The following is a 17,111-nucleotide window of genomic DNA, read 5'->3' as shown; positions in this document are numbered from 1 at the left end:
TTCCTGTCCATATCCCCCTCTCTACTTCTCCTTCCTCATCCTGGCTTGACCATCACCCTGCCTCCGAGCAGGCATTTCCCCAATACGCCTGAGGTCATTAGTGACAAAATACCAGCCAGTGTGTGTTTGTGTAGCACAGTGATAAAAGAAAGGAATGATGAATCATGAAGAAGTCCACAGAATTAAATATAGGAAAAGCTGTTCTTGTTTGCTGTAATCTCGTCTTTTTGGTGAGTACTATCAGTGGTACAAAAACGGAAGTGTTAGAGGGTATTTACCCCCTAAAATTCAAAGGGGTAAATAGTATAGTTTTTACCATCTTGTATCTGCAACCTCGTCTTTTTGGTGAGTATGCTCAGTGTCGCAAAAGCGGGAGGGATAAGGGGTAAGATTTACGCCCCCAAAAAATCAGAGGGGTAAATAGTACAGTTTTTACCTTCTTGTATATTGTAACCTCGTCTTTTTGTGAGTAGTCTCAACTGCGGGAGGGTTAGGGGAAAAGATTTATCCCCTAAAAATTCATAGCGGTAAATAGTATAGTTTTTATCCTTCTATGGGTATATAGGCCTAACTATAGATTTTACCCTTCTTTATAGTCAACATTTCAAGTTTATAATAATTTATGATTTCGGAATATGTATGATAACTTTCTTGTGTTAAATTTTAACGTATCTTGTTAACATGTTTCGACCTATTTTCGGCCATCTTAACGTACCTTGTTAACATGTTTCGACGTATTTTCGGTCATCTTAAAGTTGTGTATTATAATCGAGATGTATTTATAATTTCTTCAAAGTTACTTTACTATAATAATAAAAATAACAGAATTCAAAGCATTGCGACAGTCAAAGGAAACGAATGCTCGTTTTGTCTGTAGTTCGAAACACCACAATAATAAATTCAGAAACAGTTTCAATATTGTTGAAGTTGGGCGCTCAACGTACTGTTTCGCGTTTTATGTATTCAGTTAATTTATTTAGTACCTTATTGTTCATTTAATTAATTCGTTTAATAATGCAAGGTTTTGTTTTTTTATCGAAGTATTAATAATATTAAACTATTTGCTATTGTTATGAAGAAGTCTGTCATTAATTCCAAGATCACAAATTTGTTCGAAAGAAAAGGACGAATGGAAGACAACGGTAAGAATATAAAATAATATTCTTTACTTCTTTCTTATTAGAGCTGGACATTTTATAATCGATTACCGATTACACAAATTTATTGCAGTAACTATTGTCACCAGGGGCGGACACAGGATTTTTTTTCGGGGAGGGATTTGAGGAGATAGTAAAAATGGAGTAATGAGAAATAAGTTTATATACCCACAATTTGTTTCCGAGTCACAAACATTAATTACAAATTGGCCTGAGTAGCATAGTCGGTATAGCCTTCTGTGCTCGAAGTTGCGGGTTCTACCCCAACCCAGCTCGATGGCATTTAAGTGTGTTTAAATGCGACAGGCCTCATATCAGTCGATTTACTGGCATGTAAAAGAAGTCCCGAGGGAAAAAATTCCGTCACACCGGTGACGCTGATATAATCTCGGCAATTGTTAAATAAACCATAATTTTTTAAATTTTAACATTTACAATGACTGCAATACAAAAACAGTGACAATGACATTTACAGAAGAAGGCTACGAGGCTTCTTAGACATTTCCTCCAGTACTTCATGAGCTTCTACTTCTACATTTTTATGTATATACATCAAGGCCAGTCCATTTAATCAGTCTGCTCCCATCGTACTCCTCAAGTAAAGGTAAAGGTATCCCCGTAACATGCCATGAAGGCACTCGGGGCATGGAGGTAGAAACTGATGCTTTCCATGACCTCGGCACTAGAATGACGTGGTGTGGTCGGCACCACGCTCTGACCTCCTTTTTACCCCCGGGAAAGACCCGGTACTCAATTTTATAGGAGGCTGAGTGAACCTCGGGGCCATTCTGAAAGTTTGGCGACGAGAAAAAATCCTGTTACCACTTGGGATCGAACCCTGGACCTTCCAGTCCATAGCCAGCTGCTCTACCAACTGAGCTACCCGGCCGCCACTCCTCAAGTAAGTCTTCAAATACCGCAATGTTGAGAACGACCGTTCTGGTGTTGCTGTAGTTACAGACAACGTGCAGAAAAGTTTCAGCGCCTTGCGAGTGCAGGGAAAAATAATTTCATTGCACCTGTTCAAAGATGATATAAAAACAGTAGGTATTAGGTGAAGATTTTTCTGATCAAGGAAATTTCTTCTCCACATCTTCAATTCATTGAAGAAAGACTCTGGTGATGCATCAACATCATTGGGCCACTGATTTACTAAAGCCTGAAAAGCAGTTTCTAAATCTTCATCTGATGCTCGCACTATGTTTTAGGCAGAAAAGTTTGTATGGACTTTAGGATTCCCTTATGATTTAAAAACCTGTCCTTGAGCTGACTAATGAAATAGTCTAAGAAGAGAAGGAAAATTACAAGCCTAAAATACTCTTCATGACTCTCTGTCTTGAAGTAAGAACTCTGTTTTTGTCTTCCTGCAGTTCTCGGAATTTAACATTTTAGCAAAGAGAATTTACGTGGAAAACTCTCTAATTCCTACGTACATTCACAAATTAAAATTAATATAATTTTTGTTTCTTGTTTCGTATTTTTCTCAAAATTTCGGGAGGGGATATATCCCCTTAATCCCCCTCCTTGCATCCGCCCCTGATTATCACAAATGTGGAAAGGGCAAAAATAGAAGATTTAAGACAATATACATAATACTTCAAATATTGTTTTTTTTTTTCCATTTTTATTGTTTACAATCAGTTTTATAAAAATTAACATTTATTACAATTGTTTCAAGAAATATGTATTTCAAATCAACTTCACATTATGTAATTAACCCTTTTTTAATTAAAATTTGCATTAATGATCGGCCTTTGTTCAAGGTTTTGTTGTGATAGTGTACTCACTTTTGGACCATTTGTTATTGTGCAGAATGAAAATAGTTTTAAGCTAGTTGATAGTATAGCATAGTTAATCCCCAGCATAATATTGTGGTAGGACTTGTCATGAAAATTGCATACAATAAAATTCTTACCTCCTCCCCCCTCCAAACAAATTACGTTCTTGCGCCACTGAGACTCTTTTCAGTTATTTGAACTACCGTTAAAATGTATAGGATGAACCGTAAGCAATTTCATTAATTTTGTTCACATTGTTGCAGCTGTCAGGCCTGGCTCTGGTAGTACTTGGAGCACTCTTACTCACAGATGTACATCGTGTTCTTTTGTCTCGACTTTTGGGCTCTACTCATTTGCTCTCACATCCTCTTTTCTACTACATAGCTCTGGGGCTCATGGGTACAGGATTGTTGATTTGTGCAACTGGTGTTCTTGGTTTTTGGGCAACTTGCCTTCACAGTCATTGTCTCCTTGCGTTGGTAAGTAATTTTTTATCTTTAGAAAAGGTCTTCTGATGTTACAAAATAGTACATTATGCAACGAGCCTATAATGATAGTAAATAAGACGCGAGTATGTTTGTTTATGAAACGAGCGCAAGCGAGTTTCATAATTTTCATACGAGCGTCTTAATTACCATTATAGGCAAGTTTCATACGACTTTTTATGCTCGACCATATTTCTAATTTGAAATTATTCAGAAGTATTCATTTTATTCGCATCTGACTGAAGATCGGAAGTGACCTTGTGCATAGCTCGTAAGTTGTGAGATGTGCGCAGACGCGAAAGTATTGATTTTTTCCGAGGAACAATAATGTCATTGACCTTGATATAATTTAGAGAATAACATGAACTAATTTTGATATAACCTGGAAATTGATTTAGAATTGAAAAACGAGATGACAAATTGCATTTATTTGAATATTATTTACAATTAATGCTCATTATTATAGTAACAGAACATAACCTTCTGCGACAGTATTGGATTTCCAGCCTCCATGATGTTTCCCTCGTTGTCTTTCGACTGCATATCCGAGAATAATCGAAAACTTGAACTTTAATGAATAGATGTACTTTAATGACATGCATGAAAGGACTGCTACCGGTGTATAATTACTACATATTGGCATGGTCGAGCATAAAATCTATTTCGAAATTTTCGCGGAAATGTATATTTTCACCTTCCCTGATAGGTACCAGGAAAATGGTTATGGCATGCTCTTTATATGGCTGCCTATCTGTGTACAACAATTTCTCCTAAATCATTAGACGAGTTTGTTAATTTCAGTGTCTACGAGCCAATTTATTCTAGAGTGATAGAATCAGCTGATAAATGAGACAGATCTTAGTGTCTACGAAAAAAAAAGTTTGCCTAAGAGAAATTAATTATTATTCTTTACAGAATTAATTGTATTTTTCGTTGCGAGTTTTCTGTTTATGTTATTTTTCTTGTAAAGAAGTAGGTTCATGTCTCTTTTGTTTAAAAAGGTATATTTAATGTTATGTTACAGTTTCTTTTCCTTCTGGTTGTGTTACTACTGGGAGAAACTTCTCTGGGTGTCCTGGCCATCGTTTGTCCCGAGTACCTGGGTGTTACTGTTAGTATGTCACGACTGGCTGAATCTCTTCAGAGAACATACGGAGTTCCAGGAAAAGAACAGTTTACTGCTGCCATCGATCTTGCACAAACTAATGTAAGAATAACTTAACAAGTTTCATGTTATATACTGTAAAGAGTACGGAGGGGGAAAATCTGATAAGTTACGTTTTACTGTTTTTACAGAAGAGCAAGTTAAAAGTTTAAAGACCCATTATACTCTATTGTCTTTGGGTTATCATTCTTCCAAATTTCTTTGGTCTAATGAGGTTGTTATTCTGTACATTTAAATTACACAAATCTACAATAGCTGCTGAGCTATTACATGACATCTAAAACAGAAAATCGATAATTTTGGACTTATCAAGTTTTTCCCCTGTGCTCTTCATATATGAGAGCCTATATGCAAAAGCAATTAAATCCACTTGAGATTAATTTTGGATAAATCTGAGAAACTTGTAAAACCACGTCTTTTAAATATTTTCACGCATGTATATAAAATCCATTGGCATGTGGTGCAATTTTATGTGAAGGAAACAATAATACAATAGTACATTATGCAACGAGCCTATAATGGTAGTAATTAAGAGGCGAGTATGTTTATAAAATGAGCACAAGCGAGTTCCATAATTTTCATAAGAGCATCTTAATTACCATTATAGGCAAGTTTCATACGACTTTTTATGCTCGACCATATTTCTAACTTGAAATTATTCATAAGTATTCATGTTATTCTTATCTGACTGGGGAGCGTAACTGACCTTGTGCAATATCTCGTAAATTGTGAGATGTGCGCAGACGCGAAAGTATTGATTTTTTCTGAGAAACAAATGTCATTGACCTTGATATAATCTAGAGAGTAAAATAAACATTAATCTTGATATAACCTTGAAATTGATTTAGACATTGAAAAACGAGATGACAAATTGAATTTATTTGAATATTATTTACAATTAACGCTAATTATTATAGTAACAGAACATAACCTTCTGCGGCAGTATTGGACTTCCAGCCTCCGTGACGTTTCGCTAGTTGTCTTTCGATTGCATATCCGAGAATAATCGATACTTACGCTTTCATATTGCTACAATGGTGTTTTCTGATTGGTGGAACACCTGAACTTTAATGAATAGGTGTACTTTAATGAGGTCCATTAAAGGGCTGCTACCAGGTGTATAATTACTACATTTCGGCATGATCGAACATAAATTTTTATATGTAGGCCTATAGTACAGAACTGATAGCAGCCAACTAACCTAAATATATTTGAAGACCAAAGTAATTGTCCTCTCTTTAGCAGCAAATTCATCAATGACCTGGACATAGAAGTCCTCATTACTGCAAATGGTTTCCAGAACATAATCTAATCTAATCTAATATAATCCTAACGAATCTGCCTCGACCAGTACAGGCGCTCAGAGAAAGAATTTTGTAACATTTTAAGATTAGAGAATTCATAATTCTCACAATTAAAATAAATTTCTTCTTTTTCACTTCAAGAACAGGGGAAGCAATGCACGCCACTATAAACGAATATTGCTATACAAATTTACAATAATTTCTTGCTCAAATGTAGGCTATTATGTGACATGTGCAATACTTACTTGTCCATTAGTTTGAATGTTGTGGCATGAGTGGAGCTATCGACTATGATGTGTCATGGTGGCGATTGAGGGAACTGGCCCAAGTTGATCTGCTTGTGCCTCAGTCATGCTGCGTGCTCAGGAATGCCCCTGACGACCCCAAGGCTTTTCTGGATCCTCATCCTGTGAATATGTCGGCTTGTCAGTCCCTTGATCAAGGGCTATACCAGACAGCCCGACACACTGAGGTTGGTATGGTGGAGTGATTTCTATTTTAAGTAGTCTGTTAGGACTCATAGATAACTTAGTTGTGAGGTACTTAGCTATAGTTAGCAGTTGTGTAGATAATAACAGTTATGTAAATAATGTTGTGCATCATTTGTAGATTAATGATTGTTAAGCTGTTTGTACACTATCAAACTTTCCTCAAATTCAACACTTCACAAGACTTTCTAATACTTTCCAAAACTTTACAAGTTTTATTATCACATCACTTACAATGCTTTAAAAAATTTTGATCGTCTTGAAAGTAAATAAGAAAATGTTCTAATTGATCAAAGACATGACAATTTTATGAAAGAATTGACCAATGGGATTCGAAAATATTATGGGAACCAAGAATCGCAAAAAACATGGAGTCCTAGCCGAGAAAAATTGTTTGCGAATTAATTTAAACGCAGAATAAATATGGGAAATGAGTGTTATTATTCGGTTGAGAAGCTCTTATCATCCAGTCTGCTGTCCAAAAATCTGAAAGTTAGAATTTATAAAACAGTTATATTACCGGTTCTTCTGTATGGTTGTGAAACTTGGACTCTCACTCTGAGAGAGGAACATAGGTTAAGGGTGTTTGAGAATAAGGTGCTTAGGAAAATATTTGGGGCTAAGCGGGATGAAGTTACAGGAGAATGGAGAAAGTTACACAACACAGAACTGCACGCATTGTATTCTTCATCTGACATACTTAGGAACTTAAAATCCAGACGTTTGAGATGGGCAGGGCAAGTAGCACGTATGGGCGAATCCAGAAATGCATATAGAGTGTTAGTTGGGAGACCGGAGGGAAAAAGACCTTTAGGGAGGCCGAGACGTAGATGGGAGGATAATATTAAAATGGATTTGAGGGAGGTGGGGTATGATGATAGAGACTGGATTAATCTTGCACAGGATAGGGACCGATGGCGGGCTTATGTGAGGGCGGCAATGAACCTTCGGGTTCCTTAAAAGCCATTTGTAAGTAAGATTTAAATCTTTTAAATAATTGATTAAATGACGATCTTACTCGTGTTAATTGTGTAAGCATGTGCGGGTTACAGCTGTTTCGGTGCTTCTTCACACCATCCTCAGAGCCTACTAGATCTCGGCGTCATCTCGAACTTTGCTGCCTGTTGTGTGGGTGCTTTCGATTGTTGAAATGTGGTGTCAAATAGTGTGTGTGTTCTGAAATTGATCTGTGTGTTGAGAATTTGATCAGGGTGTGTTTTGGTGTGTCTGTATGTTTCATATTGTTCTAGTGTGTTGAGTTTTTAGTTTTTGGGTTGTATGTGTATGATTTCCATGTCTGTATTTATGTTATTGCATGTGTGGTTAGCATTAGTTATGTGTTCGGCATATGTCGATGTATTGTGTTCTCTGGTTATTGCTTTAATGTGTTCTTTGTATCGAGTTTGGAATGATCTGCCTGTCTGTCCAATGTAGAAACTGTCGCAACTATTGCATGTGAGTTTGTATACGCCTTACACAATTAACACGAGTAAGATCGTCATTTAATCATTCAAGTGTCAAAAGTAGTATACGAAAGATTCAACATGGATGAAATCTCTTGTTGTAGAATACATCTTTACATGCACTAAGTAACATTCAAACCAACACAACGATTGTAGTTTTATTTCCAAAACTGGGTGACATGTTCTATATATCAGTGTATCCCTGATATAGTGCTGATTTTTTTTTTTTTTTTACTTCTACTGACAGCTCTTAATTTTATTGAATATGATAGATAAAGATAATAATTTTATAATTAATTTTTTTTATAAACTTGCTTTAATAAGTAAGACTGATGTTGTTGTTTTCTAATGCCAGGCATTTGACAATAAAGTCATTTGACCTCTTGCACTCCAATATTTTTCAAAGATATTGTCATGGTTAGCCACTGACGCACAGATTTTGAGATGTTCTGAATCCATTTCTTGATTTGAGTTGCACAGTGGACAGTTAGGAGACTGATATATTCCAATTCTATGCAGATGCTTGGCCAAACAGTCATGGCCTGTTGCCAATCTAAATGCAGCTACAGACGATTAAGACTGATGTACTGGCGTAATAATTCAGGCTGATATTTGTTTCCATCTTATATCAAAATGCAATTATAATTTTATTAATCTTATTTCAGTTCCTCATTTGAAATCTTCATCTTACGATATTTGGATGACGTATATACGTCCGTTGATGTGACATATTGATGAATTAAATACCATTATAGTCACAATCATGCCATGGTATGAAAGAAAAATTTCACAACCTCGAGCAGGAATCGAACCTGCGACTTCCTGTTCTCCAGTCAGGCGCTCTACCACTAAGCTATCGAGTTCGTCTCACACCAAAGGCTCGGAATTATCCTTTCATACTGGCGACTCTGTTATAGAGTACTGTCCATAGCGTCTGATCTTAGTCAGCACTGCGTGAGATGAACTCGATAGCTTAGTGGTAGAACGCCTGACTGGAGAACAGGAAGTCGCAGGTTCGATTCCCGCTCGAGGTTGTGAAATTTTTCTTTCATACCATGGCATGATTGTGACTATAATAGTATTTAATTCATCCTCATTTGAATTAACTACCAAATGCCTAACACGTGTTTTTATTTATTTTTAGGGGTGTTTCATACAACTTGAGGTGTGGTTCAGGTACCATACGACTCTCTTTCTGGCCATTGGGTCAGGACTTGTGCTGGTAGAATTGTCTGTACTACTAAGCGCAATATTGGTGTGCCTGAAACTTCCTAAATACCAAAGTTATGCATCAGAGACACATGATCCGGGATTGAAGTCAACATGAAGGTGGCTTCTGCCAGAATGTGGATCAGTGTGGCAGAGTGGAATGATAAATATGGGAGGACAGCAGAATGTGTACGACGTTCCTAGCAGGAACGTCTCAAACGAGAATGCTGAAGGCACTCTCAGGTTATACCATGAAGTAGGGACAAACAGGTCTTTCCCTACATCCACTCTGGCAGGCAGAAACGCTAGTGAACGAAGCAGTGCTGGGAAGGGGAGGTTTGCAAATGGTGTTCCGTTGAGAATTGATACTTACAGCTCTAGATTCAGGAGGGAACCAACAAGCACGACGTCTCGAAGCTTTGCTGGAACTGTGAGTCGGAGTGCGTTTGGTCGAAGCGGCACCTACACGTTGAAGTGCAACCTGAATCCCTTAGCATTGGAGGCTGAAAGGATGAACAAGCGTAAGTGCATCTATGAGAAGAACACATCCACATATTCTGGCACAGCCAAATCTTCAACATTGGGGAAATGGCACAGTCCGCAGAAAGACTCAAGTGTTGTAGAAGAGCCACCTGGAGTTGGCGAAGGATCAGACAGTATAAACAGTATGATATGGTGACATGTGATGAGTACAACGCATAATTCTCGTACACGTTTTTAGAATATTAGAACATTTATTACTGGTTATATACAGTGACGCAACAACGTAATTTGTTTCGGGGTTAAGAATCTTGTCGTGTGCAATTTTCATGACAAGTCTTATCATAACTATGCTATACTATCAACTAGCTTAAAACTATAAATTTAGCGAACTAAAGGTAGGCAGCAAGGAATGATAGAATATTATCTTCGGAATATGTATGATAAGACTTTCTTGTGTTAAATTTTAATGTACCTTGTTAACATGTTCCGACCTATTTTGGGTCATCTTCAGAACTGGTCGTTGTTGGTCTTGGCGCCTCTTGTTTCCTGTGTGGGTGCGTTCGTAGTGTAGAGTCAAAGAGTGTATGTGTTTTGAAATTGTGTGTTGAGAATATCGTTGAGGTGTGTTTTCGTGTGTCTGTATATTTCATATTGTTCTATTGTATTGTATTGTATTGTATTGTATTGTATTTATTAACATTCCATGGTATTCATACATGCTTACAGCTAGAATATGGAACAAGTCAAAAAGCTTAATACTATTATAAAATCTTAATTTATAGTCACAGTCTAGATGAAATATATACAGACGAGATTTACAATGTAGTCTACTAGTACAACACAAAGTTTTAGTATCAATTTCATGAAGTGTTATTGAATGTCATGAATTCACCTACAGAATAGAAGGCGTGAGAAATTAGGTACTTCTTTAATTTGGCCTTACATAATTTTATGTTGTGAGTTTCATTTTTTATATCGATAGGGAGGCTATTAAAAATTTTTACTGCCATATAATGCACTCCTTTTTGATAGCATGATAGACTAGTGTGTTGAGTTTCTGGCTTTTCTCAACACACAACTCAATTTCAAAACACATACACTCTTTGACTCTACACTACGAACGCACCCACACAGGAAACAAGAGGCGCCAAGACCAACAACGACCAGTTCTGAAGATGACCCAAAATAGGTCGAAACATGTTAACAAGGTACGTTAAAATTTAATACAAGAAAGTCTTATCATACATATTCCGAAGTGATACAGTGTTAAAAGTTGTGTAGTCAAGATGTATAATATTATCTTAATTAACAAATTTGATTTACTTTTTATTATTGCTATTTGTTATTTTTAAGAATATTTATTAACATACTCGTACAAGTATATCAACTAAAAGTATGATATAAAGGTAAAACATGCATAGACCTATGTTCTTACGACTTTCCGAAAATTGTAGCTTGATATTCGCGTTCTTTGTATGTATAGAGAACACATAATTATATGGTTCAGCCACTTGTGGGTCATGGTAGATCGGAGATGCATTTTATTCGCTTTAACATTGAGAAAATACTCTCTACTATTGCTAGGATTCTCAATAGTTCTGCGATAAGTGTGAATAAACTTCCGTGTTTCATCATGGAGCTCTTTATTTTATTATTATTTTTTTTTTTAGAGCAGTGGAGATGTTTATAAATTTCACGAATTTACAACAGATGTTCTTCTCACCTATCTAATATTTTAAGAGGGTAATCTTACCCCCTTACTCCCCATTATTGCGCCACTGAATATATAAACTATTACTTATTGTTGTGTTTTGCATGTATTTTTCGGTGATGTATTTGTGTGCCTACGTAAAAGTGTCTTAATTTAAAAGCGAGATTTAATATTACAGAATGGATTAAACAGTTTGTCAGAGCAGAGTAAATACTACATTCTGGAGGCCAAAGCTAGAAGTCAGGTTATACAGTAGTGCTATAGAAGAAAAACAGCATATCAATAGCATTTATAAGAAATTTAAATTTTATTATACATCTTGATTACACAACTTTTAACACGAGAAAGACATATAATACATATTCCTAAATTTTATTGCAGTGTTCGTCTTTCAGATTCTCGTCACCACACTGCTATAAGTCAGTGTACAGTGTAAAAATGTTGTACAGTTACATAAAAGTCTACTAGTGTTTGGTATATTTTAATGTCGATGAATAAACAAGAAGCGTTGTTAGTATCATCATCTTTAATTAAAGTATAAGGCCTAATGGCCTGTTACGGTCTCAGTGCTGAAGTTTCAGCCCACTTCATCTTTAGACGTCCAAGGATAACGGTAATGAAGCATGGATTTCTTTGGATACATTAGCAAAACCTGTGTTGTGTTACAGAAGTGAGACATGGATAGTGAGAAATGATGATGTAAGTGTGTGTTAGTATTTTTTAAAATTAGTGTGAATTGTGTTATTGTTCTCATTTTTATACCAGTAAGAAATAAGATTATGAATATCATTAATTTACATATTTTATATTATAATACTTCCAAGAATTTTTTAATTTATGCAGTTTCCAGAAGATAGGCTAAGTTGTAATACATCAAATATTCATATGTATGAGGTCTCGCCCACCTCATTGAATATTACACGACTAATATGAATTAGTCTATTGTATTATTACTATTAAATACGAGAAAAATTCGTACCGGCACCGGGAATCGAACCCAGGACCTCTCAGCTCTGCGTGCTGAGCGCTCTTACCAACTGAGCTATGCCGGGACACAATCCACAGCGCCGGCCGAACCTCTCTCGTAATGTTATTTTACGGCCTTACTGCCTGTACTTGAGACGAAACACATCATATATGCAGGAGCGCATATTTAAATGACTTTGTGGCCATATTCAACATCAGTTTCATGACAACTGCTAACGGTTTAATACATCAAATATTCATATGTATGAGGTCTCGCCCACCTCATTGAATATTACACGACTAATATGAATTAGTCTATTGTAAATTTGTTCAAAAACCATCCACTATTTCATCCAGTATCTTTTGTACGATAATGGGTAGCTTTTCCTCTATTGTTTCTTTAAAACTAAACACACAACAAAAAATGAGACGGGCATTGGAAAGATATAATTTGAATAATATTATATTATTTTCTATTTGAATAATAATAACAATTTATTCTCTGATTGAGGTTATGGCGGATATGTACATATATTATCAGGCAGTACATCTCACTTGACGATATGTGTCAGAGGAAGAACAATTGTTTGTATGCATCTGAAGTCTGACTAGTGTAATATGTAGCTAATCAGCGATGTATGCAATGTAGGGAGAAAGGAACTAGCCACCCTACCTCATTATCTCCTGGCCTAGTTGCTTCATAAATGGTGCCTTTTGGTACCGGTATCACTTGTGAGGTTCAGACGTATCTTCGGACAGTTGAGTAAACAACAACATATGGAAGTGGAGCCAAGTTAATGTTTTACCTTATATACAGTGCTGTAGTTGGGCTGGAATGCAGTTCCAGTAAAAATAATATTAGGATTCTACAGTTCCAGCATAAATAATACAGGAAACGACCAATGAAGCAATTTGGGGTCTTCTGAAATAGCAGAGTTCCAGTAAATTTTTTTTTTCAACTACAGCAATGCTTATATAATTTAGTTTTCTTCGTGATTGGATTTAAAAACATTGACAAATTTTCGAATTCCATTTATTCACATACTTCTAATGTTGAAAGAGATGTAAAATTGTGATAATTTATTAATAATTAAACACTGTGTATCAAATCTGCTAAATTTAATTCTTCAAAACACTAGCAAATAAATTGAAAAAATAACGTGATGCTTTTAGACACAACTTTGGGTACCACTTGGAATGTATAATTAAAATATATAACTATGCCATAGTATAGTAATTGAATACCCAAAAATAACTTCCTTTTTTTTAATTTCTTAAGTCAGCTTACACATTTTATATCACCAGAATGATTTTATTATGGAGTGCAACGAAGTCTTGGAAGTGTACAAACACAATATGTAATTCTAAAGGTAACATTTTAATTTCATAGACGTGATTAATATGTTTGTACAGTACACGTAAAATACACACGGTTATTATAAAGTCCAACTCTCCTCATAGGCTTATTGTACACTGAAGAAAATACAACATTGTTATGATGATAGTCGTCATTCTCATCATCAAGGTCCATTTAATGTCATCTTCATCCTAAGAAAATTACTCAAAATGAGAAATTATTATTTTCTGAACAGCATATGATATACGAATTTCTAACGTTTTGAAATGTGTATTTTAATAATATGACAAAATTTTACCTTTATGACAGAGATTGCTATTTTACGACTATTACAAAACCTCTGTGACACATTTATGTATAGTGAAAATATAATATGTCACTTAGTGGCCATTTTGAACTCATTACATTTTCATTTATGAAATTAATTATTTTTTATGTACCAATAATGGAAGGCAGGAAATATTTCCTGGTGAATTGTAATTTATGCATTTATGATCATTACACAACATTTTAGATAAATTTTCATGTATCCTGACATTACCAGTGTACATGCAATTTTAAGGAGAAGACGGAAATTAAATCTATCATTAGAGTAAGTTCAGATGAAAAATATGCTATATCACGTCATAAATATGCAAGAAAAGACAATTAAAATCTGAACTGAATCAGTGTATTAAAATGTTTTTTATAGTTGATTTTAATTAAGTATTTTTCCATTTTATTAATGATGTCTAAAATGTACAAACCAATAAAATGATTTTATGACAAGCAAGGCACTTTCAGCCTATCATACTCTGTTCCTTTTATTTGAATGAATTGTAGCATGTTTTAAAGTTTTTCTTTAGTTTGAACGGACACTTTTTCAGTACCAGTCCCACAAGTTTGAATTGCATGTGTTATCATGCCATATTTTCATTGTTTTTGAATATGAGATAGTTTGGTTTATCCAAAATAGAGATAATCGATTTTATAATGTACTAGCCGTACCCGTGCGCTCCGCTGCACCTGTTAGATATAAATATAAAGTAATTACATAATTAAAATAGGACGTTTGATCCAGGGAACATTCGTGTTTGATAGAAGGATAAATCGTTTAATATGTTACTTAATTTAAATTGTATTTAAATAATTAAAATGCGATCATTTTGGTCCAGAAAGCACTCATTTGGTGCAATGACAATTCCTTTAACATGTTTCTTAATTGTTATTACATGCAACCATAGTTTAATGAACATTGACATCATTTAGATTTAATGTGTATACTTTATTTTACTTGCTATGTGTTTCCACTGAATTATGGTAATAACTTAATTTTAACCCTTGTTGTTTTCTACGTATTCAGTAAATGGCGCTTGGCCCACTATGGTTCTGAACCCTTCAAATAACTTAAATTATATTATATTATATAGTATTACATTATATTATATTATATTATATTATATTATATTATATTATATTATATTATATTATATTATATTATATTATATTATATTATATTATATTACATTACATTATTATATCAGAAGTTACTGTAATAACATTATAGTATGATGTCCATCTGGAGAAACTACACTTTCCAATGGTGAAATAATTATACAAATCGGTTAATTTAGCTTCCGATATTACTTCATACAAACAAGAAACATTCTCTGTAGGCTATCTTTCATAGCTTTCGATTGTTGTTGTCCAAGGCCCCTTATAGACCAAGTCATTTGTTTTTTATTTCGTTACATGGCCTTAGATGGCAGTTATTTTAATTTTAAAACTCATTTATCTCATTAAATATCAGTCCTATCAAAATTGTTCAAGGAATAAAACTTATCGCAAATGATTTTTAAAGAAACTTTTGTTATGTAACATTTTTAACAAAAATCAATAATACGCGAGATATTTCGATTTACTTAATTCAGATCCCCTTATAATCCCCCTTTTAAATGTATTTTGAATACTATATAGCCTAAAATCTAAGTTACAACGAACTTAATTTATATTCCAATTTTCATCGAAATCCGTTCAGCCATTATCGCGTGAAAAGGTAACAAACATACAGACAGACAGACAGACAGACATACAAACAAAAATTTCAAAAAAGCGATTTTCAGTTTCAGGGTGGTTAATTGTATATGTTAGGACCAATTATTTTTGGAAAATCGAAAATTACCAGAAAAATTTCGGCTACAGATTTATTAGTAGTATAGATAAGCTCGTATTTATTACAATAACGTATTTTTATTTTTATCATTACTATCTATATTCTATAATTAAAAAGCAAGGAAGTGTTGTAACTTAAAAGTAATTTAATTCCGTATAAAAACAGTTTTTATTGTTATCTTATTCTTTGTATCTGTTATGCGCATTTTAATTTTTAACACTTCTCATCTATCTGATGGTTGAGTACTGCCATGTTATCTTCCACGGTTGTGTGTATGTGCGTGTGTGTGCGTGCCAAGTATTCAGTTAAACCGTCTGTGCCAATGATGATCAGACTGGGATGTGGCTAAATTTAGAGTGAATCTGAGACACTTGGCCTCAGGCAGTAAAACGTATAGGGAGACAGCTGAACATAATGATTCTCTTCTCTGGCTTCTTTACCACTTTGGCCTATTCTCAACAGGTTGTGTAAAGCGTGTTCAAAACCTTTTAAATATAAATTACACTTAGTTCTTTGTTATGTAATGAGGTAATAAATGAGAAAAGAGAAGCTTTAAATGCTTTTACACACAGAGATGAAAGAACATTATGTCATAAGGGTAAATTTTAGGTAGACTTGTTTGAGATGCTGGAATCTGATATCAAATTAAAACTTGCGACTTATCAACCTTAAATTGTGCTTCAGTGGTGCACACTGCAGATGTTTTTCAAGACTTTGAGTGACTCACATCTTCATTATGTCGAGAATTATTTTTGGCATGTCATCTGTCCATCTGCTAATGTGTAAGCATTCTTTATTCCAAAATTATTGAACAGATTTTGTTTATATCCTTCTTTTACTGGCAGATGCTTACCATAGTGTCCCCCCCCCCTCCAGAAATAATGTACCAAACTTTTAGATCTCTCTGTTACCTTCAGCATTGGCCTTGGTGCACCATGGATGTTGAATCTACATAGTATTAGTATTATGATGATGATGATTACCAAAGAAATTCGTATATGTCGCTACGGGACATACAGAAACATTGCCCCCGCAGTGCATCTGTCATACGCACCGAAATTCAAGGATGTATGTCAGGTGTTGTATGTGTGCAGTTTACCTCAGTTTGTTGTGAGCTCCTGAGAGAATTACTCATGCATACGTAATACAGTGCAAGCTATTGTGAATTTTTTTAAATTCTTTGAGAACACTGAAGGGATTACTTATTCGTGCATTGAGTATTGCAAGTTATTGTGTTTTTTTATTGTTTGAGAATGGCGTATAGCATATTGCAACTAGTTTTTGTGGTTTTAAGTTATGGATAAAGTGGAAGAAAATTTCCAACATATCATTTTGAACATTTCATAGGAAGAGATTAGTCGAGTATTTCAAAACAATCTTCAGAGATGTCAAA

The 17,111-nt window shown here is 34.7% G+C and overlaps 1 protein-coding gene and 2 non-coding genes across 3 annotated transcripts; 1 reads left to right on the top strand and 2 right to left on the bottom strand.

The window, feature by feature from the left end:
* The first annotated feature begins 45 nt into the window (after positions 1–45).
* Positions 46–10,105, top strand: LOC138697676 (CD151 antigen-like). The gene is made up of 5 exons (XM_069823128.1): positions 46–230; positions 3,199–3,414; positions 4,445–4,627; positions 6,146–6,361; positions 8,985–10,105. Exons 1-5 carry the CDS (start codon positions 165–167, stop codon positions 9,165–9,167), a joined length of 864 nt encoding a protein of 287 aa, XP_069679229.1. The 5' UTR covers positions 46–164; the 3' UTR covers positions 9,168–10,105.
* On the bottom strand, positions 8,631–8,703 carry TRNAS-GGA (transfer RNA serine (anticodon GGA)). The gene has a single exon. It is a non-coding gene; the product is annotated as a tRNA-Ser (tRNA).
* Positions 10,106–12,219: 2,114 nt separating the features above from the next.
* On the bottom strand, positions 12,220–12,295 carry TRNAC-GCA (transfer RNA cysteine (anticodon GCA)). Its single transcript has one exon. It is a non-coding gene; the product is annotated as a tRNA-Cys (tRNA).
* Positions 12,296–17,111: the final 4,816 nt, after the last annotated feature.

This window comes from Periplaneta americana, chromosome 4 (genome assembly GCF_040183065.1).
Source record: "Periplaneta americana isolate PAMFEO1 chromosome 4, P.americana_PAMFEO1_priV1, whole genome shotgun sequence".
NCBI lineage: Eukaryota > Metazoa > Arthropoda > Insecta > Blattodea > Blattidae > Periplaneta > Periplaneta americana.
The sequence above is the reverse complement of the archived record's forward strand: the minus strand, read 5'-3'. Positions and strand labels throughout refer to the sequence as shown.

Bases quoted from the DNA above. Each gene is read 5' to 3' on its own strand.
- LOC138697676 (XM_069823128.1), top strand. From the start codon at position 165: ATGAAGAAGTCCACAGAATTAAATATAGGAAAAGCTGTTCTTGTTTGC. The intron at 3,415-4,444 runs GTAAGTAATTTT...GTTATGTTACAG, and splicing joins GTCATTGTCTCCTTGCGTTG to TTTCTTTTCCTTCTGGTTGT. The intron at 6,362-8,984 runs GTTGGTATGGTG...ATTTATTTTTAG, and splicing joins AGACAGCCCGACACACTGAG to GGGTGTTTCATACAACTTGA.